The 25,067-nt window shown below is 52.1% G+C and overlaps 1 protein-coding gene across 14 annotated transcripts in view; it reads left to right on the plus strand.

Annotated features, from left to right (window-relative positions):
• Window positions 1-25,067, plus strand: part of PCNT (pericentrin) — a 122,111-nt gene that overhangs the window by 39,167 nt on the left and 57,877 nt on the right. For all 14 annotated transcript variants that reach the window (XM_055373800.2, XM_055373809.2, XM_055373810.2 and 11 more), the window contains 4 exons: window positions 1,807-2,261; window positions 5,099-5,654; window positions 20,480-20,626; window positions 23,300-23,451. In XM_055373800.2, the coding sequence (XP_055229775.1) occupies window positions 1,807-2,261; window positions 5,099-5,654; window positions 20,480-20,626; window positions 23,300-23,451 (1,310 nt within the window). The remainder of the gene's footprint in view (window positions 1-1,806; window positions 2,262-5,098; window positions 5,655-20,479; window positions 20,627-23,299; window positions 23,452-25,067) is intronic.

The following is a 25,067-nucleotide window of genomic DNA, read 5'->3' on the forward strand; positions in this document are numbered from 1 at the left end:
AGATCTGAGTGTTTGGCGTCATTCCCTTCAGCGTGAAGGATCTCCTTCAGCATCTCTTGCTGTACTGCACACATCTTCTCCGTTTTTTGAAGTCTATTTTACCTTGATTCTTGAGGAGTATTTTTGTGGCAAAAAAAAGTCTAAGGTGACAGGTTTCTTGTTCAGGATTTAAAGATGTTTAAAATCCTTCTCTGCAGATTTTATGATCTGTTTTGTCTTGGTGTTGGTTTCCATTGATTGTGTTTTCTCTTCAGCAGGGGTCACGTTTTCCTGCTTATTTGTGGGTCAGCTGGGTTCAGGTTGCATCCTGGACACTGTGAGTGATAGATTTGGAGACTTTGGGTTCTGTCCTGCTCCTCTGGAGAGTGTTAGTTTTCTGTTGCAGCAGGCAGTTCACTTGGGTGACTTCAGACTCCATGCTCCCCTGAGTCTGCGCTGGGCTGCGGCATGGTGTTAATTCAGTTCTTGTAGCTTTAGCCGGCTTGCTTGCTTTTGGAGTCTGCCCCTCGTACGTACAGATCGGGGTCAGCCTGAGACGTGGGCGGGTTCCTTCCCAGGCGTTGCAGCTCTCTTTCCTCCCTCACTCTACAGTTACTCTGGCTCACGTGAGGGATTTGGGATTTCTGTGTGTGGGGCATGGACAGATACTACTCTTACTGAAAAGCTGGAAAAAGAACCATGGCCCAGTGCCGTTTCTTCCTTCTGAATGTCCAGCCCTCTGCAGGGTCTGTCTGCTTGTGGATCTCTCCACAGCCTTCAGGTTTTTTTGTACGTTCTGTTCAGTTCATAGTGGTTGTCTCTGGAGGGCTGGTCTGGCGAGGTGCACAGGCATCACCAGAAGTAGCACCCTAAACTTTAATAACTTAATTTTTAAATAAGGAGTGGAGGTCAATCTTACATGCCTTTTTTTGGGTTTTTTGTTTGTTTCTTTTTGATGAGTTCAGTAGTTTATTGACCTACTTTCTTTCTCTTTGAAAGTCAGGAAGTCAGGCACGGTGGCTCACACCTGTAACAATCCCAGCACTTTGGGAGGCTGAGGCAGGCGGATTGCTTGAGCTCAGGAGTTCAAGATCAGCCTGGGCAACATGCAGAAACCTGTCTCTATAAAGGATTGCTTGAGCCCAGGAGTTCGAGGCTGCAGTGAGCTGTGATTGTGCCCCTGCACTCCAGCCTGGGCGACAGACCCTGTCTCAAAAAAAAAAAAAGGTTAGGATATTTGCCCTCTGCATTCTCCTTCATCCCCCTCTGCACAGGATCCCTTTACAGTGTGCCTTGCAGTTCGTCCACCCCTTGCTCAAGGTCTTTCATTGTCCTGGCGTTGACCTTGTACAGATCGGGAGCATCACACCATTGGCTGCTCTTGCCTCCTGGGCATCCGGTCGTGCTTGCTGCAGTGGCCCAGCGCTATCTGTGGGGTAGGCGTTCCCCTAACAGAGGCCTGCGGCCGGTCTGAGTCCTGCCACTGGTCTTGGTCTGAACAAAGAAGCCTCCGGCTGCTGCCTTTGCGCGGCTGATGTGTGCTGCCTTCGGTTGTTGGTTGCTGTCAAGGCCACGGGCTCCAGAGATAAAAAACAGTCGGTTCTCGGTGCCAGGATGTACGAGGCATTTTATTTAGTTTTAGACTTGTCCACTTTAGGTTTCTTGCATTGTCATCAACATTAGAATCATTCCCGTTGCTGTGTGCAGCGTAATGGGTGTGTGTGTGTGGTGAAAATTCCCTGTCTTCAGAGGTGGGTTTGGGTTGTCTCTTCTAATAATCTCTTCCATTAGCGTCTTTCCTCCTAAATGAAATTATGTTGTCTGTAGGTAAAACACAATCTAATTGAAGACCACCAGAAGGAACTAAATAATGCTAAGCAAAAGACTGAGCTGATGAAACAGGAATTCCAAAGAAAAGAAACGGACTGGAAAGTTATGAAGGAGGAGCTACAGCGGGAAGCTGAGGAGAAGTTAACGTTGATGCTACTTGAACTGAGAGAAAAGGCTGAATCCGAGAAACAGACCATCATAAACAAGTTTGAGCTTCGAGAAGCTGAAATGAGGCAGCTTCAGGACCAACAGGCAGCCCAGATCCTGGATCTGGAGAGGTCCTTGACGGAGCAGCAGGGTCGCCTGCAGCAGCTGGAACAGGACCTCACTTCAGACGACGCCCTGCATTGCAGCCAGTGTGGGCGGGAGACGCCCACAGCCCAGGACGGGGAGCTTGCCGCGCTCCACGTGAAGGAAGACTGCGCCCTGCAGCTGATGCTGGCCCGGAGCAGGTGGGTTTGCAGTGATGCCATCTGCAGTCCCTGTGAGGCCAGACACCGTGGAGGGTAGAAGGTGGGCAGGCTCCTGGGAGGAGGCGCTGTGGGCTCCACTGGGCGAAAAGGTCTGGAGGGAGCTGGAACAAGGTGTGGCGCTCTAGGTTTTCAGCCTAATTGCAGTGGGACAGCTTTGTGTTCGGACGGGCAGGCTGGTAGTTGCCGTCCCGAAGCCCCCTGGCCGCAGTGGGACAGCTTTGTGCTCGGACGGGCAGGCTAGCAGTCGCCGTCCCGGAGCCCCCCGGCCGCAGTGGGACAGCTTTGTGCTCGGACGGGCAGGCTGGTAGTTGCTGTCCCGAAGCCCCCAGGCCGCAATGGGGACAGCTTTGTGCTTGGACGGGCAGGCTGGCAGCCACCACCTCGAAGCCCCCCGGCCACAGTGGGACAGCTTTGTGTTTGGACAGGCAGGCTGGCAGCCGCCGCCCCGAAGCCCCCCAAGTCTGCACTCCCTGGGTGGGTGTCAGGGGCGGGGATCAGTCATTGTCTCTGTTGTTCTTCATGTGTTTTAAGATTTGAACAGCAGAAGCTAAATTTCTTTTATAGGCGTCATAAGGACATGGAGTTTATCCACTAAGCATTTTTGTGTTTTTTTTAACTTAAACAGGTGATTTTTAAAAATAAGCATGTTTTTCTAAAACACACACACTCTTCTTTGAAGTTTTCAAGAGGTTTAGAAAGTGATTGGGTTCTTTGCCTGTTGGTGCTGACCCTTTTTGCGAGCCTCAGTCCCTGGGCTGTACCCTTCTCATCTGTCTGCCCCACCCAGCCCTTCCCCAGCAACCAGAGCCGCACAGGGCCCTGCTTAGGAATTGGAGAAACTCACGTTCAGGTCACTGGGGCTGCATGAACACGAGCAGGATGCTCTTCTCACCAGGCTACGACATGCACTTCGTGGTAGAGCTGAACCAAGGAGGCCCTCAGGAGAGGCTTCCAGGCGCAGAGGTGCCCGTGCCTCTTGCCATCCGTCCTATGTCGCCAGTGCCCATTGGAGGCCTTGGCATTTTGCAGGACCCTCCAGCTCCAGGCTCTTTGGCCTCCTGATGGGAGCAGGTCCTTCTGTGAGGACTCTCCCTGCCTCTGTCTTTGGCCCTGAGTGCCGCCTGCACCTCCTTAGTTCACTGCCACGGGGTTCTGTTCACTTCCATGGGGTTCTATTCATTCACTGCCATGGGGTTCTATTCACTGCTGTGGGGTTCTGTTCACTCCCGTGGGGTTCTGTTCACTCCCGTGGGGTTCTGTTCACTGCCATGGGGTTCTGTTCACTTCCATGGGGTTCTATTCATTCACTGCCATGGGGTTCTCCTCACTGCCGTGGGGTTCTGTTCACTCCCGTGGGGTTCTGTTCACTGCCGTGGGTTTCTGTTCACTCCCGTGGGGTTCTGTTCACTTCCATGGGGTTCTATTCATTCACTGCCATGGGGTTCTCCTCACTGCTGTGGGGTTCTGTTCACTTCCGTGGGGTTCTGTTCACTGCTGTGGGGTTCTGTTCACTGCCGTGGGGTTCTGTTCACTGCCATGGGGTTCTGTTCACTTCCATGGGGTTCTATTCATTCACTGCCATGGGGTTCTCCTCACTGCCATGGGGTTCTCCTCACTGCCATGGGGTTCTCCTCACTGCCATGGGGTTCTCCTCACTGCCGTGGGGTTCTCCTCACTGCTGTGGGGTTCTGTTCACTGCTGTGGGGTTCTGTTCACTGCCGTGGGGTTCTGTTCACTTCCATGGGGTTCTATTCATTCACTGCCATGGGGTTCTCCTCACTGCCATGGGGTTCTCCTCACTGCTGTGGGGTTCTGTTCACTCCCGTGGGGTTCTGTTCACTCCCGTGGGGTTCTGTTCACTGCCATGGGGTTCTGTTCACTGCCGTGGGGTTCTATTCATTCACTGCCGTGGGGTTCTCCTCACTGCCGTGGGGTTCTGTTCACTGCCGTGGGGTTCTGTTCACTCCCGTGGGGTTCTGTTCACTGCCGTGGGGTTCTGTTCACTGCCGTGGGGTTCTGTTCACTCCCGTGGGGTTCTGTTCACTGCCATGGAGTTCTCCTCACTGCCGTGGGGTTCTGTTCACTCCCGTGGGGTTCTGTTCACTGTCATGGGGTTCTGTTCACTCCCGTGGGATTCTGTTCACTGCCGTGGGGTTCTGTTCACTCCCGTGGGGTTCTGTTCACTGCCGTGGGGTTCTGTTCACTGCCGTGGGGTTCTGTTCACTCCCGTGGGGTTCTATTCCCTGCCATGGAGTTCTGTTCACTGTCGTGGGGTTCTATTCACTGCCGTGGGGTTCTATTCACTGCCTTGGGGTTCAATTCACTGCCATGGAGTTCAATTCACTGCCATGGGGTTCTATTCACTGCTATGGGGTTCTCAGGCCTCGCCCTCCCCATGGGCAGTGCCCCTTCCCTGTTGAGGAGCAGAGATTACCTTGGGATTCTTGGTTGGGAGCTGGCTCGGACGCTGTGGTGTGAGTAGGAGGTCGGTTGTGCCTGCCGTGCATGGCTCTGGCGGGGATGTGTGTGTGCCATCTCTTGCTGAGGGCGCTGGTTCCTACCTGTGGTCTGTGACCTGGCGACTCCCATGGCTTTGGTCTTTGGCCTCTGGGCTCCTCTGGCTTCATGGGGCCTCTTCACTCTCCCACTTACTATTTCTGGTGGTCGAGGGAAAAGTAGTAAGAGCAGTTAAAATCCCGAAACGATGACCTGAACAGTTGAAGTGGCGTTTCCTGTGGGAAACTGACTTGGCTTTTGCAAGGGTCAATGCTTCCTGATGCATGTTTAACTGTCCTGTGTTCACTTTGTTGCTGCAGGTTTTTAGAGGAACGTAAAGAGATCACCGAGAAATTCAGTGCGGAACAAGATGCCTTCCTGCAGGAGGCCCAGGAGCAGCATGCCCGCGAGCTGCAGCTCCTCCAGAAGAGACACCAGCAGCAGCTCCTGTCAGTGACGGCGGAGCTCGAGGCCAGACACCAGGCCGCGTTGGGCGAGCTGACAGCCTCCTTAGAGAGCAAGCAGGGGGCTCTGCTGGCTGCACGTGTGGCCGAACTGCAGACAAAACACGCTGCCGACCTCAGCGCTCTGGAGACCAGACATCTGTCCAGCCTTGATTCTTTGGAATCCTGTTACCTGTCTGAATTTCAGACCATCCGTGAGGAGCACAGGCAGGCCCTAGAGCTCTTACGAGCAGACTTTGAGGAACAACTGCGGAAAAAGGACTCTCTTCACCAAACGATTTTGACTCAAGAGTTGGAGAAACTGAAGCGGAAACATGACGGGGAGCTACAGTCTGTGCGGGACCACCTGCGAACCGAAGCAAGCACAGAGCTCGCCGGAACCGTGGCTCACGAGCTGCAGGGAGTGCACCAGGTAAGGCGCCAGCGCCCTGCCCCAGCCCAGGGCAGGCCTCTCCCCGCTGCCTGTGTGTTTCCACCGCGTGTCACGTGTCTGCGTGCGTGCTGTGTGTGCCTGTGTGGGTGTCTGTGTGTCTCACAGGCTGCCGAGATCAGTGGGGACTTCTGGTCTCTTTGTGAACTGGGCTTTTTTTTTTTTTTTTTGAGCCGGAGTCTCACTCTTTCGCCAGGCTGGAGTGCAGTGGCGCAATCTTGGCTCACTGCAACCTCCGCCTCCTTGGTTCAAGTGATTCTTCTGTCTCAGCCTCCCAAGTAGCTGGGATTATAGGCACCTGCCACCATGCGCGGCTAATTTTTGTATTTTTAGTAGAGACTGGGCTTCACCATGTTGGCCAGGCTGGTCTCGAACTCCTGACTTCAGGCGATCCACCCGCCTTGACTCCCAAAGTGCTGGGATTACAGGTATGAGCCACCGCACCTGGCCTAAGCTGGGCTTTAAAACACTGAGTTGAAGGGTTATTTTGATCACAGGCACCTTGTTAAAGGCTTTGCTCTCGTACGTATGTGGGAGGGCCTAGACCTTGGTGGGGGATTTTGTGGGCTTTGGAGTATTCCTCAAGGCTGACCAGCACCTCTGCAGAAGACTTGGTTTCCAGGCTGCTGTGGGAAGATCTGATGGTCATGTTGTGTATTCAGAGCCTTGGTCCCCTCCTTTATTGATGTTTCCTGAAATAAAACCCTTTTGCTACATTTCAAGAGCAGTGATGGGCCAGGCACAATGGCTCACGTCTGTAATCACAGCAGTTTAGGAGGCTGAGGCAGTTGGATTACTTGAGCCCAGGAGTTTGAAACCAGCCTGTGGGCTACAAAAAATAAAAACAATTCACCGGGCATGGGGGCACGCACCTGTAGTCTCAGCTACTTTGGAAGCTGAAGCAGAAGGATTGCTTGAGCCCAGGAAGTCGAGGCTGCAGGGTGAGCTAAGACTGTGCCACTGCACTCCAGCCTGGGCTGTAACAGAGTGAGACCCTGTCTCAAAAAAAAAACAAAAATAGCTCACACCTGTAATCCCAGCACTTTGGGAGGCCGAGGCGGGCAGATCACAAGGTCAGGTGATCGAGACCATCCTGGCTAACACAGTGAAGCCCCGTCTCTACTAAAAATCCGAAAAAAAATTAGCCAGGGGTGGTGGCGGACGTCCGTAGTCCCAGCTACTTGGGAGGCTGAGGCAGGAGAATGATGTGAACCCAGGAGGCGGAGCTTGCAGTGATCCGAGATCGCACCAGTGCACTCCAGCCTGGGAGACACAGCAAGACTGTCTCAAAAAAAAAAAAAAAAAAAAAAGAGCAGTGATGGTTCATTTGACAGGCACTTCAAGTTTTTATCATGAAGAAGAATTTCTGGCGAAGTCCCTCTTGCCCTGGGCTGGCGCCCGACTGCAGAAGCTGCAGTGCCTGTGACTCAGGAAAGGACACGTGTTGTCGTATCACACACGCCTTGTGCTTTCTCTGCCCTTAGTGAGGTCTCTGAGGTTTTCTCGCCTTGAAATAGATGAGTCTGCTCTGTTGAGCATGTGGAGCCGCTGGGGCTGGCCTATCTCCCTGCAGGAAGGGGATGCATAGGCCTGGCTGCAGGGTGGATGGGGCATGGGCTAGAGCTGATGAGGCAGTTAGAAATGGTTGTTCTGGCAGATCAATACCTTGTCAGACGTTTAAGAAGTACATGTTCCAAACTATAAACTAGGAAATTGCCAGCTTGGATAAGGTAGATACGTTGATTTCCCGATACCAGCATGCCACGGGAGGGCTTCCTCCTTACTGACTGTGAGGAATGGTTGTGAGGCTCCAAAGCGTTGGCTTATTGTTTGCTTTCCTTCAGCTCTGTGTAAGAACAGGAGAAAAGTGGAACCTTCTTTAATCGCTGTGAGGGTTTCATGTTATGTTTCAGGCTGTCTGTTTTGTGTGGTCTGAGCATGCGATCTTGGGGGAATTCCTAGAAAGCAGAACATGTTCAGGCTCCCTCTGCTCTCCTGAGTAAGGTGCAGTCAGTTGCCTGTCTCAGGCCTCTGTGTCCTGTCCTTGTCTTCACCACGTGTCAGGGAGTCCTGGGGATGTGTTTTGTTTCTTTTTTGTTTTTTAAGAGACAGGGTCTCCCTGTGTTGCCCAGGCTAGTCTCGAACTCTTGGGCTCAAGAGATCCTCTTGCCTTGGCCTCCCAGGTAGTTGGAATTACAGGCATGAGCCACTGCTCCCAGCTTGGGAGGTGCCTCTTGAGAGAAGCTGGAGCCATGTTGTCTTTCTGGACAAAATTAGACAGGGGTCTGATGCTGCTGGGAGCTGAGCTTGGGAGGTGCCTCTTGAGAGAAGCTGGAGCCATGTTGTCTTTCTGGACAAAATTAGACGGGGGTCTGATGCTGCTGGGAGCTGCCCTCCAGGCCAGTCCTCAGATGCCAGCTTCAGTTTCCTTTCGTTCCCAGTTTTGATCACAGGCAAACAGATGCTTTGGAGAATAGCACTTGTTCCCAAGCTGTGGATTTAAAATTAGGTTTTCTTGGTTTGTTTGGTTTAAAGAAAATGAAGTTCTGAAAGAATATTCAGAAAGGAGGAACTTGCATATCACACATGAAGTGTGTGTTTCAAACCACGGCCTGATTTAGTCAGAGGAAGCATGTGGAGCATGTGCACCTTCCGTGCCTTGCGTGGGTATGTGGCACATCTCGATGTTTCCTGGACAGAAGGAGCTGGTCGCAGCCCTGTGCAATCAGAGACGCCTGCTGGAGGAAGAGAGGACCAAAGCCCTGGACAGGGTGGGTGCCAAGGTCCTGCTCCTGGAGCGTCAGCACCAAGCGGCCCTGCAGGAACTCAGAGATGTACGCTGCCAAGATGCAGGAGCAGCAAGCAGGGCAGGCAGAGCTGGGGGAGCCGGAGGAGCTGGGGGTGCTGGGGGAGCTGGGGGTGCTGCGGGAGGGGCTGTGCAGGTGAGCAGCTCCATGTGTGTGGTTCCCACAGGGGTGCCTCCCCGGCTTCTCTGCCCTGAGTCTTCATCAGAGCGTTCAGGCACTTACGGATACACTTGGAGCCGCTGGATTGTGCGTGCTGTGGGGTCTGTGCTCAAAGAGTGCAGCTTCGTGGGGGCAGATGTGTCAGTGCACCTGGCCAGCGAGGCAGCTGCAGGGGTGGGCATCCAGCGGGGGTGTCTTTGGTTGGCCTCCCCTCCTGTTGGGGCCTCCGGAGGGCAGGGTTCTGGTCTGGTCTGCAGGCAGTGAGTGGTCTGTGGCGCGACCACAGATCTGTCCTAAAGGCTACTTGGCAGCTGGACGAAAAACAAAGTGGAGGCGATTCAGAGCCTGGGAGGTGCGGGGGTCAGGGAGGCTGGGGCTCATCCTGGGTGTGGCGCTAGGCGGCTGGGGGGATAGTGAGGCGTGCCTGCCAGCTGATGATGGCATAGGGAGGGGCATGGAGAGCCTGGGGGCTGACAGGGGAGGCCACGCTTAGCTGGAGGGGTCATCCCGGGTTGGACTGGTGCAGGGGATGTGGCTTGTGTGGACATAGAGCACATTTAGTTGCTCTTATAAATGTGCACACGGGCTGGGCTTGGGGCTCATGCCTTTAATCCCAGGGCTTCAGGAGGCCACGGTGGGATGATCTCTTGAGCTCAGGAGTTCGAGACCAGCCTGGGGAACATAGCAAGAGTCCACTTCTAAAAATAAAAATTGGCCGGGCGCGGTGGCTCACGCCTGTAATCCCAGCACTTTGGGAGGCTGAGGCGGGCAGATCATGAGGTCAGGAGATCAAGACCATCCTGGCTAACACGGTGAAACCCCGTTTCTACTAAAAATACAAAAAATTAGCCAGGCATGATGGTGGGCGCCTGTAGTCCCAGCTATTCTGGAGGTTGAAGCAGGAGAGTGGTGTGAACCCGGGAGGCGGAGGTTGTGGTGAGCTGAGATCGCGCCATTGCCCTCCAGCCTGGGCGACAGAGCGAGACTCCGTCTCAAAAAATATATATATGAAAATAAAAATAATAAATAAAAATTAACCAGGCATGGTGGTGCAGGCCTGTAGTTCCAGCTACTTGGGAGGCTGAGGAGAGAAAATTGCTTGAACCCGGGAATCTGAGGCTGCAGGAAAAAAAGAAAGAAATCTGCACACAGTATGGTTTATTTTCTTTCTTTCTTTTTTTTTTTTTTTTAAAGAAGGAGTCTCAAAAAAAGTCTGGAGTACAGTGTCACGATCCTGGCTCACTGCAACCTCTGCCTCCCAGGCTCAAGCAGTCCTCCCACCTCAGCCTCCCAAGGAGCTGGGATACAGGCACGTGCCACCACGCCTTGCTAATTTTTATTGTTTTGTCTCCCAGGCTGGTCTTGAACTCATGGGCTCAAGTGATCCTCCTGCCTTGGCCTCCGGAAAGCACTGGGATTACAGGTGTGAGCCTCTGCACCTGGCCAGTTTAGTTACTTTTTCAGTTTTTTAAAATCTTGTGTGTCAGAATATGCGTAAGGACTGGTACCAAATTGTGTCAGAAGAAGCCAGACTGAGCAGTCGGAATCCCCCTTGGATTCCCAAGGTGGCTGTGAAGGGGCCTGGCTGAGGTCCCCTGCCACCTGCTGTGGTCTTGATTCTCTGCATCCATGCAGGACTGCATTTAAGCAGCAAGGTCTCCCCACTTGTGGACCCCTGCACCTGCCCCATCCAGGCGCCACCACCCCGCCTGCTGGTCTGCATGATGAGCACACGCACACACAGCACATGCGCACACACAGCACAAGGGCATACGCACAGCACATGCAGACACAGCACATACAGCACATGTGCACACAGCGCATACACAGCACACGCACAGACAGCACATGCACCCACGCAGCACACAGCACATGTGCCCATACAAGGCACATGCACACAGCACACACACAGCACATGTGCACACACAGCACATGCACACACATAGCACACACACAGCCCATGTGCCCATACAAGACACACATACACACATGGCACATGGTCACACACAGCACATGCCCACACACAGCACATGCACGCACACACAGATCACATGCATGCACAGAGCACATGCGCACACGCAGCACATGCACACACGTGGCACATGGTCACACACAGGACATGCTCACATATAGCACGTGTGCACACACACAGCACGTGCACACACAGCACATACATGCAGCACTCACAGCATATGTGCCCATACAAGGCACATGCACACAGCACATGCGCACACGCAGCACACTCACAGCACATGTGCCCATACAAGGCACACGCACACACACAGCACACACAGAGCACATGCACAGACACAGCACATGTGCGCATGTAGCACATGCATGCACACAGCACATACACATAGATGTGCACACAGCACACACAACACATGTGCACACACATGCACACGTGCTTACACAGCACATGTTCATACAGCACATGTGAACATGCACAGCACATGCTCATACACACAGCACATGCACACATACACAGCACATGTGCACATGTCATTCTGCATGTTGTCCTGCAGGCTGAATGCCTGGGGCCCTCCTGCTTCTGTGTTCTGGGTCTGTACGATTTTCTGGCCTTTCTGTGGGGGGAGGGTTAGAGTCTGGAGCACTTCAGAAATAATTGATAATTTATTTGAAGCATTATGTGCAAATTTTAGGTGATTTTGGTACATACGGTTTCAAGGGGGTTTTAAACAAGGACCTGCTAAGATCTCATTTTTAGCCATAAAGTAAGGCTTTGAACCTGAAAGGTTTGCTTGGTGAAGAGGGACTGCTCCTGAGAATGGGTGATGCAGCGCCGGATTCTGAGGTTAGAAATGACTTGTTTCTTCACGTGGACAGCTCTGAGTGCTGCCCAGTGTGGACACTGGCCCCTCAGTCCTGAGGCACAGCCCTGAGACCTGCACCCTGCTGGGTATCGTGTGGGTCTGGTCTTCTCAGGAAAAGTCAGATTCTGTCTCGCTTTTCCAAGGACTCATGCTAAAGAAATTCTGTCCGTTTTATCTGTGCATAGCACAGGGAGGTGTTCATTTTCTGAAATCGTGTGTCACCTGTGTCCTTTAACCTGTACTTTTGTTCTTCTAGGGTGACTGTTGTTGTTGTTGTTTTGGAGGGAGGATCTTGCTCTGTCGCCCAGGCTGAAGGTAGTGATGCAATCACAGCTCACTGCGACCTTGAACGCCTGGCCTCAAGTGGTCCTCCTGCTTCAGCCTCTTGAGTAGCTGGGACTACAGATGTGCACCACCATGCCTGGCTAATTTATTTTTTGTAGAGATGGGGTCTCACTGTGTTGCCCAGGCTGGTCTTAAATTCCTGGCCTCAAGCAATCCTTTTGTCTCAGCCTCCCAAAGTGCTGGGACCATAGGCGTGAGCCGCGCCTGGCCCGGACTATTACCGGAATACTCCTAGAGCGTCTTTGCAGTATTTTTCTAGTTGAGGTACAGGTTTGCACGAGTAAGTTAGCTTTTTACTTTGCTGCTAAGGGTGTGCATGTCAATACTCTTTTTTTTTTTTTTTTTTTTTGAGACAGAGTCTCGCTCTGTCTCTAGGCTGGAGTGCAGTGGCGTGATCTCAGCTCACTGCAACCTCTGCCTCCCTGGTTCAAGGGATTCTCCTGCCTCAGCCTCCCAAGTAGCTGGGACTACAGGCATGCGCCACCATGCCTAATTTTTGTATTTTTAGTAGAGATGGGGTTTCACCATGTTGCCCAGGGTGGTCTCGATCTCTTGACCTCGTGATCCGGCCCACCTCACCCTCCCTAAGTGCTGGGATTACAGACATGAGCCACCGCGCCCAGCCTTAGCTTTTTTTTTTTTTTTTTTTTGGACGGAGTCTCGCTCTGTTGCCAGGCTGGAGTGCAGTGGCATGATCTTGGCTCACTGCAACCTCCGCCCCCCGGGTTCAAGCGATTCTCCTGCCTCAGCCTCCTGAGTAGCTGGGATTACAGGCGCATACCACCACGCCTGGCTAATTTTTATATTTTTAGTAGAAACAGCGTTTCACCATGTTGGCCAGGCTGGTCTCGAACTCCTCACCTTGTGATCTGTCCGTCTCGGCCTCCCAAAGTGCTGGGATTACAGGCGTGAGCCACTGCACCCGGCCGCTCAGATACTCTTTTATGTGATTGTTTTGGTGTAGCTGATTTCACAGAAGAAAACAACTGGGCTGTGGGGAGGTGGGATGTACTGTTTATTTTATATTATGTTTTTTGAGGCAGAGGGCAGCATTTGCAGGAATAGAATAACTCAGCAAGCCCCCAGTCCCGCTGGTTAGTGGGGTGCACATTCAATACATCAGTCCCCCTCTCCTCCTGATTGTTTAGAAGCAAATCCAAGACACCATGTGTCTGCGAGTGAGGTGTTTTCCCCCAATACAGCATAACCGTGATCCATTCTCACCTAAAACATCCACAGCGATCCCTGCATTTCATCACAAGCCCAGCCCACGTGCCAGTCTCTTCTGGCTGGCTCACATCAGGATCTGTTTGTTCCTGTGATGCTGGTCACTGTTCCCTTGTTCCTGCAAGCGTGTTGGTAGATCCACAGGCCTGTGATTGGTGAGAATGCTTCTTGTATGGTGGCCACTCCTCTCCTGGTCTCCTGGTCTTTCCTCAGGCTTTACACCGTGAAAAGACTTAACACAAGCCGGCTGCAGTGGCTCACGCCTGTAATCCCAGCACTTTGGGAGGCCGAGGCAGGTGCATCACCTGAGGTTGGGAGTTCGAGACCAGCCTGACCAACACAGAGAAACCCTGTCTTTACTAAAAATACAAAACTAGCCAGCCGTGGTGGCACATACCTGTAATCCCAGCTACTCGGGAGGCTGAGGCAAGAGAGTCGCTTGAACCCGGGAGGTGGAGGTTGCGGTGAGCCGAGATCGTGCTGTTGCACTCCAGCCTGGGCAACAAGAGCAAAACTTCGTCTCAAAAAAAAAAAAAAAAGTTACACAGAGCCCTGCCAAGCCCTGATGGGAGTGTTTTGGGTCATTGTCCCAGAATAGCTGGGATGTCCTGTTCTTCCCCTGCGGCGATGCTTTATCTGAGCTTCAAATATCTTTGCACCTGTTGGAACAGCAGTCACTTGTCAGCAGTGTGACTTGACCTACGCTTGTGGGGTGATTGGATTACTTTCCGGGATACCGCCCTTGAGAGTTTGGTTGTGAGGAAAGTCCTCTGAAAACGTAAGCTTGATTTCTTTTTGATAGAAGTATGTATCCCATAAGATTCCCCTGCCCTGCCCTGCCCCGCGTGTGCTGGTAACACGACGCAGAGCTGAGTGCAGAAGTGAATCGCATGCGGCTGGTGTGGGGTGCTCAAGGCGGTGTCATCTTTTCTCGGATTGAAAACCCAAATCTTTTCATAGGTTAATTATTTTAATATTAAGATAATATTAATGTTGGTTTAGATAGCATTTGAATGTCCTAAATGCATTCTCAATTGAATGTCTTTGCCTTCTGACATTGGTATTCTCTGTGCATGCCACTTACTTATGATTAAAACGTATGTGATATTTTTCTATAATTGTGTGGATTTTAGAAAAACCTGAAAATAACTTTTTTTGAAACATCTTTTTTGATACTGACCTCACAGCTTAGAACATGGTCAATTTAAAGAGTTTTATTCCAGGCTAGAGCCTCTGCCAGGGGGTTGCAGGAAGAAAATCTCCTTTGAGCCGGCCCGGTCAGATTGAGGGGGTGGCTGAGGACGCACGCTTCTGCTCGACATTGTGGCCGAGCCGAGGCCCTGGGCCTGAGGGATCACACGTGGGGCACTGGCCGTCTCACTGCTGGGCCTGCATGCCTGTGACCTGCCCAGCCCTGCCCGATGTCTCCTGGGGGCTGTCCCCCTGCGGGGAGCTGCCTCATTTGGCCTCCACCACCTCCTACGTCCTCTGCAGGTCTGCCGAAGGCCTGAGAGTGTGCAGGCAGGACAGGGCCAAGCGTGGACAGTTAGGGTGGCTCCCCTGGGTGCGAGGCGGTACCTGCGGGTGGTGCTGTGCCTTGAAACAAAGCGAAGGTCAAGACTGCACACATGGAGCTTCCAGCTGCCAGTGGGTGGAGGGAGCGCCGCCTCTGTCTGCCATGCCCGGGCATCCTGGTGGGCTGCATGCAGTGTTGGCACTCCCTGGCTGGGGTTCTCTGTGGAGCCTGCCCTCTACCCTCTCCGTCTGCAGTGTGTGACTCTGAGATCCAGGAGGCCGCGGGGCTAGAGCGTGGCACCAGCTGTGCTCCTGAGTGGGGCGTAGCTTGGGACGCCTGGAGCTTAGGCCAGGCTCCGCAGGCTCTGGGGGTGTCCAATGTTCTTGGGCTCCCGTGTTGGCCTCAAACAGAAGTTTGATTTTCTCATTGTTACACGGTAGGCCTCTGAGAGATTTTTGTCCAAAGAGAGTAAGTAGTCTGTGGCTCAGAAAGATGTTCAAAGGACCACTGATTTCAGCCTTGGACTCTTGCCACATCCTTTGCTGGGCACGGGGAGCGCAGAGGTTTGCCCTCAGGCCCCACAGGCTGACGCTGTGGGTGCCAGGAGTGTAGCGCCTGATCTGTGCCTGGCTGGGCCTGAGGAGCCCGTCCACTGTGTCTGAGCATGAGCTGTTGTGGGCACCATGGTGGCGCCTGGTCTTGAGGATTAATTTTCCTGTTTTCCCAGTCCCTTGGCCTCTGTCCTGCCGGGTGCATTGGCATTTGGGGTTTTGTTCTTGAATTCACCGGCGTTTTGTGGTTGGTGTACACTGAACCAGCATCCCTGTTTGGACCTCTTACTCCTGGCCCGCTGCCCCCTCCCTGGCTGTTGGTCCGGATCAATGCGTCTGTCCCCCAGGAGACGCACTGCTGATGGTTGGGGTATCAGCAAGGTAATTAAAGTTCTTTGGAAACTTTGTAGTGTGCACAGCTCAGAAGTTAATCTCAAGGCCTTCCTTTCAAACAGATGGAACTAAATCAAATCCAGGAGAGAAAGTTGATTAAAGTGAACTGTACTCGCATTCCAAATGGCCTTGAGGCCTTGCGAGTGACCTCAGTGTTGTGCCGTGCGAACCCGTTTCTGGTCCCTGTGACTAGGATGCAGATGCACAGCCCACCTGGCACCTCAGCAAGTTCCAGGCCGGCGCGGGGGGCACCCGATCCTTTATCCTTTTCCTCCCCATGGCTTATCACACAAAAAAGGGAGAGAATGAAGGTCATTTCTGGTGTCAGGGCTTCCATGTGTTTATTGAAACTGTTGCCCCAGTTACTTCAGAAAAGGCACTCACTCAGTGTTGACGTCTTCCTCCTCCTGAAGCTGGTGGAGCACCAGCCCTCAGCCCTCCTGGCCGTGCTGGGCAGGGAGCGGGAGCCGGCAATCCACCCCAGATGTGCTGGAGCAGCAGGTCCCAGAGCAGCAGGTCCCACTGCTGAGGACATGGGCTCCGTGCTGTCCTTTCCTGCCTGCTAAGTAGATACAAAAAACTTACTTTATCAATTACCTTTTCACATGCCAAGTTAAAACACAAAATAATTTCATTGTCTTAAAACTGAGCTTTTTCTAGGCAACTTTTGTCAGGCCTTTTTATATTTAAATCTGCTGTGTAACACACCTTTTCTACCAAGAATCTGTCATCACTTATCTTAGAGCTGAGAAAAGTTTATTCTAAAATATTTCATCACCTCAAAAAGAAACCCCCAGTGGCTCGTGCCTATAGTCCCAGCACCTTGGGAGGCTGAGGCAGGAGGATTGCTAGAGCCCAGGAGTTTAAGACCAAAAATAAAAAAATACTAAAAATAAAAAAATTAGCCTGGCATGTTGGCATGCCCATATAGTTCCAGCTACTCAGAAGGTTGAGGTGGGAGGACCACTGGAGCCCAGAAGGTTGAAGCTGTAGCAAGCTGACATCGCACCACTGCACTCCAGCCTGCATGACAGCAAAACGTTGTCTCAAAAGATAATAAATGAAAATTAAGGAAGAAAAGAAGAAACCCCCCACTCGTTAGCATTTACTCGCCATTCTCCCTTCTCCCCCATCCCTGGTGATGTGCCGTCTGCTTGCCGTACCTGTGGGCGTCCTACATAAATAGACTCAGCGTGTGCCCTTGGTGTCCGCAGCTTTCACTTTGTGTGTTTCCCAGGTTGACGCACGTTGTAGCATGTGTCAGTACTTGCTCGGTATTTGTTTTCTGCATATCTTACGCCCTTTTTGTTCTGTATTCCTCCATTACTGCCTTTTTTCACTTTAATTTCCTTGATGTTTCCTTTACCATACGGTGGTCGCCCCTTACCCAGAGGGGATGCATTCCAAGACCCCCAGTGGGTGCCTGAAATTGTGAATGGTTCTGAACCCCTTATATGCTGTTTTTGCCTATACATACCTGTCATCAACTTTTACCTTAAAGGAATCACCCTATAGCATCTCTGGCATGTCTGAATTGCTCCATCATCAGCTTTTAAAGAAATCACCCTGTGGTGTCTCTGGCATATCTGAATTGCTCCATCATCAGCTTTTAAAGGTATCACCCTGTGGTGTCTCTGGCATATCTGAATTGCTCCGTCATCAACTTTTAACTGAAAGGCATCACTCTATGGTGTCTCTGGCACGTCTGAATTGCAGCATCACCTCTCTTGCGCTTTGGGGCCGTTATTAAATGAAATAAGGGTGACTTGAACACAGGCACTGTGATGCTGTGACAGTTGGTCTGATCACTGAGATGCCTGTGTGTGGGCAGGTAGCGCTTGCCACGTGGATAACGCCGGACAGAAGGATGACCCCCGGCCTGGCCTGCGAGATTTCCTCACACCGTTCAGCTTGGGGGCAGGCAGTTTAACACTCATAAGAGTTGTTTACTTCTGGAATTTTTCATATGATATTTTCAGAATGAGGTTGAACACAGGTAACTGAAACCGCAGACAAAGGGGACTGATATATATTGAGTTATTTTCTTAGCGCTTGCCCTGAGTGTTACAGCGAGCACCTTCTAACAATCTGGTTTGGATTAATACCAACTTAATTTTAAAAGTTTACAAAACCATTTGCTAATGTAGCATCATTCCCTCGTCTGCCCTTTGTGCTCATATTGTCGTACCAACCACATCTTTCTATCTTTTTGTGCTCGTTACTTTATGCACGTGTCTTTTAAACCAGGAGGAAGAAGAATTGTAAACAAAAGCCGTGTTGTTTCATCTCCTGTTTTCTCTGTGTCGTTACCTGCACTACTGCTGCTCGTTTCTTCCTGGGAATTCAAGTCTGGTGCCTTATGTTTCAGCCCGAAGGACTTCCTCTGGGATTTCTTGAAGGACAGGTCTGCTAGTGATGAATCCTCTCAGCTTTTGTTTTTGTGGGAATGTCTTAATTTCTCCTTCATCCTTGAGAGATCATTTCCTGGATGTGGACTTCAAGATCCACGGGCTTTTCCTTCAGTGCTGCATGGGCTCTCCGCTGCCTCCCCTGTCATCCGGGGGTGCGTGTCGTGAGCCGCGCCCGTCTTCCTGGGCTGTGTGTCGTGAGCCGCGCCCGTCTTCCTGGGCCGCGTGTTGTGAGCCACACCCGTCTTCCTGGGGCTACGTGTCTTGAGTGGCACCCATATACCTGCTGCGCACTGGCTGGCCTCAAGCTTTGTCCTGAACCCTGCTGAGGTTTGGCTGTGATGGGTGAAGTGTGGGTCTCTGTCAGTTTGTCCTACTTGGAGTTCATTGAGCTTGTATGTGGGGATTATTATTTTTATTATTATTGTTATTTTCATCAAATTTGGGAGGTTTTTGGCCATCGTGTCTTCAAGGGTTCCTCTGCCCTTTTCTCTCCCTCTGTCTGGCTTGAGGGTGCCCCATAGGCCTTGGCGACTGCTGAGTTTTCTTCATGTTTCTTTCTGTTCCCTGACTGGATCGTCTTAATTGACCTATCTTCCAGCGTGTGAATTCTGTCTTCTGCCTGCTCGAGTCTGCTGCCGAACCCCTCTCTAGTGAATTTTTTTTTTCAGTGATTGTATTTTTCAGCTCCAGATGTCAAGGGAGCTCTATTTCAGTCTTTCTCTCTGCTGAGGGCCCTGTGTGCATTGTGCCCTCAGGGCTCTGGCGGGCGGTGGACAGCCTGGCCCTGGCCTTCACCCCTGCTGTGCCAAGCCAGATGGTCACTGCAGCCAGCCCAGGGCCTCTTGGGCCTTTCCAGTGTGGGCACAGCCCTGCACGTGTTCACACCTTGTAGAGTCCCAGAACATGTCAGAGCTTTCCAGAGGCCCCTGTGGACATCTCATTCTCCAGTGTTTTCTTTTGTTTTTCTGGCAGTCCCTTATTAGTCCCAGCTGGTTTCTCTACTGTGGGCAGTGCGGCTGTTAAACACTTGACCCTGACTGTTTCCAACCAATGCCCTGGGGTAGATTTTTTTTTTTTTTTTTTTTTTGAGACGGAGTCTCTGTCGCCCAGGCTAGAGTGCAGTGGCGCAATCTAGGCTCACTGCAAGCTCTGCCTCCCAGGTTCACACCATTCTCCTGCCTCAGACTCCCGAGTAGGTGGGACTACAGGTGCCCACCACCACACCCAGCTAATTTTTGTATTTTTTGTAGAGATGGGGTTTCACCATGTTAGCCAGGATGGTCTCGATCTCCTGACCTTGTGATCTGCCCGCCTTGGCTTCCCAAAGTGCTGCGATTACAGGCGTGAGCCATCGCGCCCGGCCAACCCTGGGGTAGAATTTTTGACACCGAGAGCTCTGACCCAGTCACGGCAGCAAGGTGCCCGGCAGGTGGGCTCGGGCAGTTGTGCATGGAAATTTTGGGGTGCTCCAAATCCATTCTGTCCCCCACCCCACCCCAGCAGCTACTGGTTTTCAGGGCTGTTAGATTGGAGAGGAGATATGGAGTCAGGGCAAAGTTAAGCACCTGAAGTTTGTTCTTATGGACACTCAGCCTGTGTTTTCCATAAACACTCTTCGGATGATTGCAAACCTGACCATATTTCCACAGCTCTGAAAACACTGGTTTTGATGGTTTTTACCACTTTTTCTTTTATAGAGGAACAGATTTTGGAGGTCCTTACTTTGCCATTCTAGAAGTGCTACCTCTGGAAGTTTAAAAAAATAAGCTTATTTCATTAATTTAATTGGCCGGGTGCAGTGGCTCACACCTGTAATCCCAGCACTTTTGGAGGCCAGTGCGGGTGGATCACTTGAGGTCAGGAGTTTGAGACTAGCCTGGCCAACAGGTTTTGGTAGAAACCCTATCTCTACTAAAAGAAAAATTACAAAAATTAGTTGGGTGTGGTGGCAGGCGCCTATAATCCCAGCTACTCGGGAGACTGAGGCAAGAGAATCCCGTGAACCTGGGAGACAGAGGTTGTAGTGAGCTGAGATCACACCACTGCATTCCAGCCTGGGTGACAGAGAAGAGTCCTTCCAAAAAAAAAAAAAAAAACTCTGTGTGTGTGTGTGTAGAATTTAATTCATCTATTGAACCTTATTTAAAAGTTTTTGTTATTTAGAAAGAAGGTTTAATCTTTTAAAAGGGAAGGAACCTAGGTTTCCAAATATCTCGGGTTTTCATGGCTGTAATTCCTTGATGGTGAACTTCTTAGTGTGACTCTTAAAGATGTTACAGGAGCCATTTGGGAATGGTAGTGAGCAGTTGCTTATGACACGCAGCTGTCACCAGCGCGAACTTGTGTCTCCTTAAGTGTTTTATCCCCGAAACCAGGACTTTTGTGTTCCCAGTGAAGTCCTTGAACCCATGTTTTCTTTGATGGGGGCTGTGGTCTGGCTCATCCCGGCTCTTGGTGCAGAGTAGGGGCTCTGCATATCTGCTGAATGTGCTGAATTCCGGCTAACATCAAAGAATGTATTTTTCTAGCTTACTGGTATTTTTTATTGTTATTGATGTGTACAGGGTGAATTTGGAAGTGAAAAGAAAACTGCTTTGCATGAAGAAGAGGAGACACTTCGGCTACAGAGTGCACAGGCACAGCCTTTTCACCAAGAGGAGAAAGAGTCTTTGTCTCTGCAGCTTCAAAAGAAGACTCACCAAGTCCAGCAGGTGTGTGGAATACGCTGTTCCCTTGTGATAAGACGTGTATAGCATAAAAATCATTTTCACTTTATTTTAGTGCACAGTTCAGTGGCAGGAGTGCACTCATGGTGTTGTGCATTCATAGTGTTCTGCATTCAGTGGCGGAAGCACGTTCACGGTGTTGTATATTCAGTGGCGGAAGTGCATTCAAAGTGTTCTGCATTCCGTGGCAGAAGCGCATTCACAGTGTTGTGCATTCAGTGGCGGAAGGGCATTCACGGTGTTGTGCATTCAGTGGCGGAAGCGCATTCACGGTGTTGTGCATTCAGTGGCGGAAGCGCGTTCACAGTGTTGTGCATTCAGTGGCGGAAGCCCATTCACGGTGTTGTGCATTCAGTAGCAGAAGAGCATTCACGGTGTTGTATATTCAGTGGCGGAAGCCCATTCACGGTGTTGTGCATTCAGTGGCGGAAGCGCATTCACAGTGTTGTATATTCAGTGGCAGAAGAGCATTCACGGTGTTGTGCATTCAGTGGCGGAAGCACATTCACGGTGTTGTGCATTCAGTAGCGGAAGCCCATTCACGATCTTGTGCATTCAGTGGCGGAAGTGCATTCACGGTGTTGTGCATTCAGTGGCGGAAGCGCATGCACGGTGTTGTGCATTCAGTGGCAGAAGCGCATGCACGGTGTTGTGCATTCAGTGCTGGAAGCGCATTCACAGTGTTGTATATTCAGTGGCAGAAGAGCATTCACGGTGTTGTGCATTCAGTGGCGGAAGCGCATTCACGGTGTTGTGCATTCAGTGGCGGAAGCGCATTCACGGTGTTGTGCATTCAGTGGCGGAAGCCCATGCACGGTGTTGTGCATTCAGTGGCGGAAGCGCATTCACGGTGTTGTGCATTCAGTGGCGGAAGCGCATTCACGGTGTTGTGCATTCAGTGGCGGAAGCGCATTCACGGTGTTGTGCATTCAGTGGCGGAAGCCCATGCACGGTGTTGTGCATTCAGTGGCGGAAGCGCATTCACGGTGTTGTGCGTTCAGTGGCGGAAGCGCATTCACGGTGTTGTGCGTTCAGTGGCGGAAGCGCATTCACGGTGTTGTGCGTTCAGTGGCGGAAGCGCATTCACGGTGTTGTGCGTTCAGTGGCGGAAGCCCATGCACGGTGTTGTGCGTTCAGTGGCGGAAGCGCATTCACGGTGTTGTGCGTTCAGTGGCGGAAGCGCATTCACGGTGTTGTGCGTTCAGTGGCGGAAGCCCATGCACGGTGTTGTGCGTTCAGTGGCGGAAGCACATTCACGGTGTTGTGCATTCAGTGGCGGAAGCGCATTCACGGTGTTGTATATTCAGTGGCGGAAGCGCATTCACGGTGTTGTATATTCAGTGGCAGAAGAGCATTCACGGTGTTGTGCATTCAGTGGCGGAAGCGCATTCACGGTGTTGTATATTCAGTGGCAGAAGCGCATTCACAGTGTTGTATATTCAGTGGCGGAAGCACATTCACAGTGTTGTGCATTCAGTGGCGGAAGCCCATGCACGGTGTTGTGCATTCAGTGCTGGAAGCGCATTCACAGTGTTGTATATTCAGTGGCAGAAGCGCATTCACGGTGTTGTATATTCAGTGGCGGAAGCGCATTCACGGTGTTGTGCATTCAGTGCTGGAAGCGCATTCACGGTGTTGTATATTCAGTGGCGGAAGCGCATTCACGGTGTTGTGCATTCAGTGCTGGAAGCCCATTCACGGTGTTGTGCATTCAGTGGCGGAAGCGCATTCACGGTATTGTGCATAGTTCAGTGGTGCAATTGCATTTATGGTGTTGTACATTCGGTGACGGAATCAGATTCACAGTATTGTGCAGCCATCACCACCATCCATCTCCAGAAGTCTTCATCTTGCAAAACTGAACTCTGTCCCCATTAGACTCTCACTCCCCATTTGCCCTCCCCCAGCACCATGGCTCACACCTGTAATCCCAGCACTTCGGGAGGCTGAGGCAGGAGGACCACTCCAGCCCAGGAATTCGATACCAGCCTGGGCAACATAGGGAGACCCTGTCTCTATAAAAAATAAAAAAAAATAGCCATGTGTGGTGGCACGCGCCTGTAGTCCCAGCTTCTCAGAAAGCTGAGGTGGGAGGATTGTTTGTGCCGTGGAGTTTGAGGCTACAGTGAGCTGTGATTGTGCCACTGCACTCCAGCCTGGGCAACAGAGTGAGACCCTGTCTCAGAAAGAAAGATCTTTGCCTGCCTGGCAACTGACTTTTGTGAATGACCAGATACAGTGACTTATTTCGAATTGCTGTTTGAGTGGTGGATCTCTGATGAACTGGCCCCTTCCCTCCCCTAGCCGCAGGTTCCACCTGGGGATGTTTGTGTATTCTTTTGTAAATGATGAATAATGGAGAAAAAACCGTATCAATAATTTTCACCTTTAATCAGCACCTCGTTCACCTTTGCTGTATTTTTATTAAATGTGCAGGTGCTCCTCGGCCTTTGCTGAGGCCACGCCTTGACCACTGTCAGTGGAAGGCGTTGTGAGTCGAGGAATGTGCCGAAGTGCCTGCTGCTTTCGCCCCATCGCCAAGCTGAAAGGTCCTAAGTCAGAGACTCTCAAGTAGTGAAATTGTGTTGAAAGTCCCTTACAGCCATTTACTTTTAACCAAATTGTTTTAACGAAAGCTTTAACCATTTTTCTCGATAGCTGAAAGACCAGGTTTTATCCTTAAGTCACGAGATAGAAGAGTGCCGCTCCGAGTTGGAGGTGCTGCAGCAGAGGCGGGAGCGGGAGAACCAGGAAGGCGCAAACCTCCTCTCCATGCTCAAGGCCGACGTCGACCTGTCCCACAGCGAAAGGTCAGTGTGTCCTTGGCACCGAGGCTGCCTTGTGGCCGCCAGCACCCGCTGGGTCATGCAGATGCCATTGGTCCCCACGGCTCCTGGCCCCGTGGCTGGTGCCACCATGCACGCTGGCTCCTGGTGGACGGGGACCCGGCTTCCTCCTTCTCTCAGTTAGAAAGATTGTAAGCACCGGCAAGAACTCGCCTGCTGTGTCTCATCTCCCAGCCCCCGTGCCCTCCTCCCACCCTGCCTGCTGTGTCCCATCTCCCCATCTGGCCAGATTAAAACCAGCCGTTATCTCCCACACAGAGCCCGACCACTCTCCTTTAGTGTCCACGTTCCCGCAGCGTGTCCTCGTCCCCGGCATGGGGTGCAGGCCCACATGTCTCGTGGTTCCTGTGCTTTGGACTGTGTGCAAGTGTCATGCCTCATGCATCTCTCTCTGTGACGTGTGTTTCTGAGACCGGCCCGAGCAGGGGCCATAGCCCTGTCCGTTCCTTTCTCCGTTGGGAGCCTGTGCCTGGGGAGCTGCAGGCACTGGGCTGAGCGCCCAGCCCCGAGGGCTCTCCCAGTGCGGGGTGTGGGTCTGCTTACTACGGGCTGTGGGGTCACCTTCCCTGAACGCATGGGTCCAGGCCACATCCCGCCTTGGTGCCTCCTCATCTGCAGTGATGCTGTCCCGCAGGCTTGTCTGCCCTTTTGTCTCGTGTGGGGTCTTGAGAAACTGTTTGCTCTTCTGACACCATGGAGGTTTTTCCCAGGTCACCTCACAGGGTTTTAAGTTTTGCTTTTGTGTGACTCTGGGGTGAGCCTGCAGCTCTTCCGTTGTTCTTGCTTGTACCTGTCTGGGCAGTGGACTCGGCACTGTGTTGCCAAACGCAGCCTCCCCTTGGGTGCGCATCCTCCCCGTCCCCTTGTGTGGGTCTTTGGCTGCTCCCATTGGCGTGTCCCCGCCCGAGGCCTCTGTGTCCTGCTGCTGCTCCCATCTGTGTGTCCCCGCCGAGGCTTCTGGGTCCAGCCACTGCTCCCGTCTGTCTGTCCCCACCCCAGGCCTCTGAGTCCTGCTGCTGCTCCCGTCTTTGTGTCCCCACTCGAGGCCTCTGGGTTGTGCTGCTGTGTCCTGAAGCTCTGAACTGGTTTGGCTCTGCTCTGGAGACCACCCAGGGTCGGGAGACCCGGTCGGGCTGATGGGACCTTCTGAGCTCACAGCTGTTTCTGGAGCATTGGTGTCTGTCGTGCTGAGGGTCCGCCCGTGTGTGGGGAGTGTCTGTGCAGGTCTCTCTTTGTTCTTTTCATCAAGTTTTGTGATTTTTCTGTGAGGACCTTGCCTTCTGTAGCACTTGGCTGTGGGTGTCTCGTAGCTTGGTGCTGACTCTCTCGAGTCACCCAGGTCAGTGGGCGAGCGAGGGCTCTAAACCGAGGGGCACAGAGGCCAGTGAGGCGGTCTGTGCTCTTAACTGGAGGGGTGCAGAGGTGGGTGGTGGGCGGGGTAGTCCCAGGCTCTCTAAACACAAGGGGTGCAGAGGTGAGCCCACGGTCCCTGGACACTGGAGAGGCTGCCTGTCTTGAGGTGGGGTGGCTGCAGACGCCCTGATGCCTGCAGGAGTTGGTCATTTTGGGGGGTGGAAGTG

This window comes from Gorilla gorilla, chromosome 22, assembly GCF_029281585.2.
Source record: "Gorilla gorilla gorilla isolate KB3781 chromosome 22, NHGRI_mGorGor1-v2.1_pri, whole genome shotgun sequence".
NCBI classification, from domain to species: domain Eukaryota; kingdom Metazoa; phylum Chordata; class Mammalia; order Primates; family Hominidae; genus Gorilla; species Gorilla gorilla.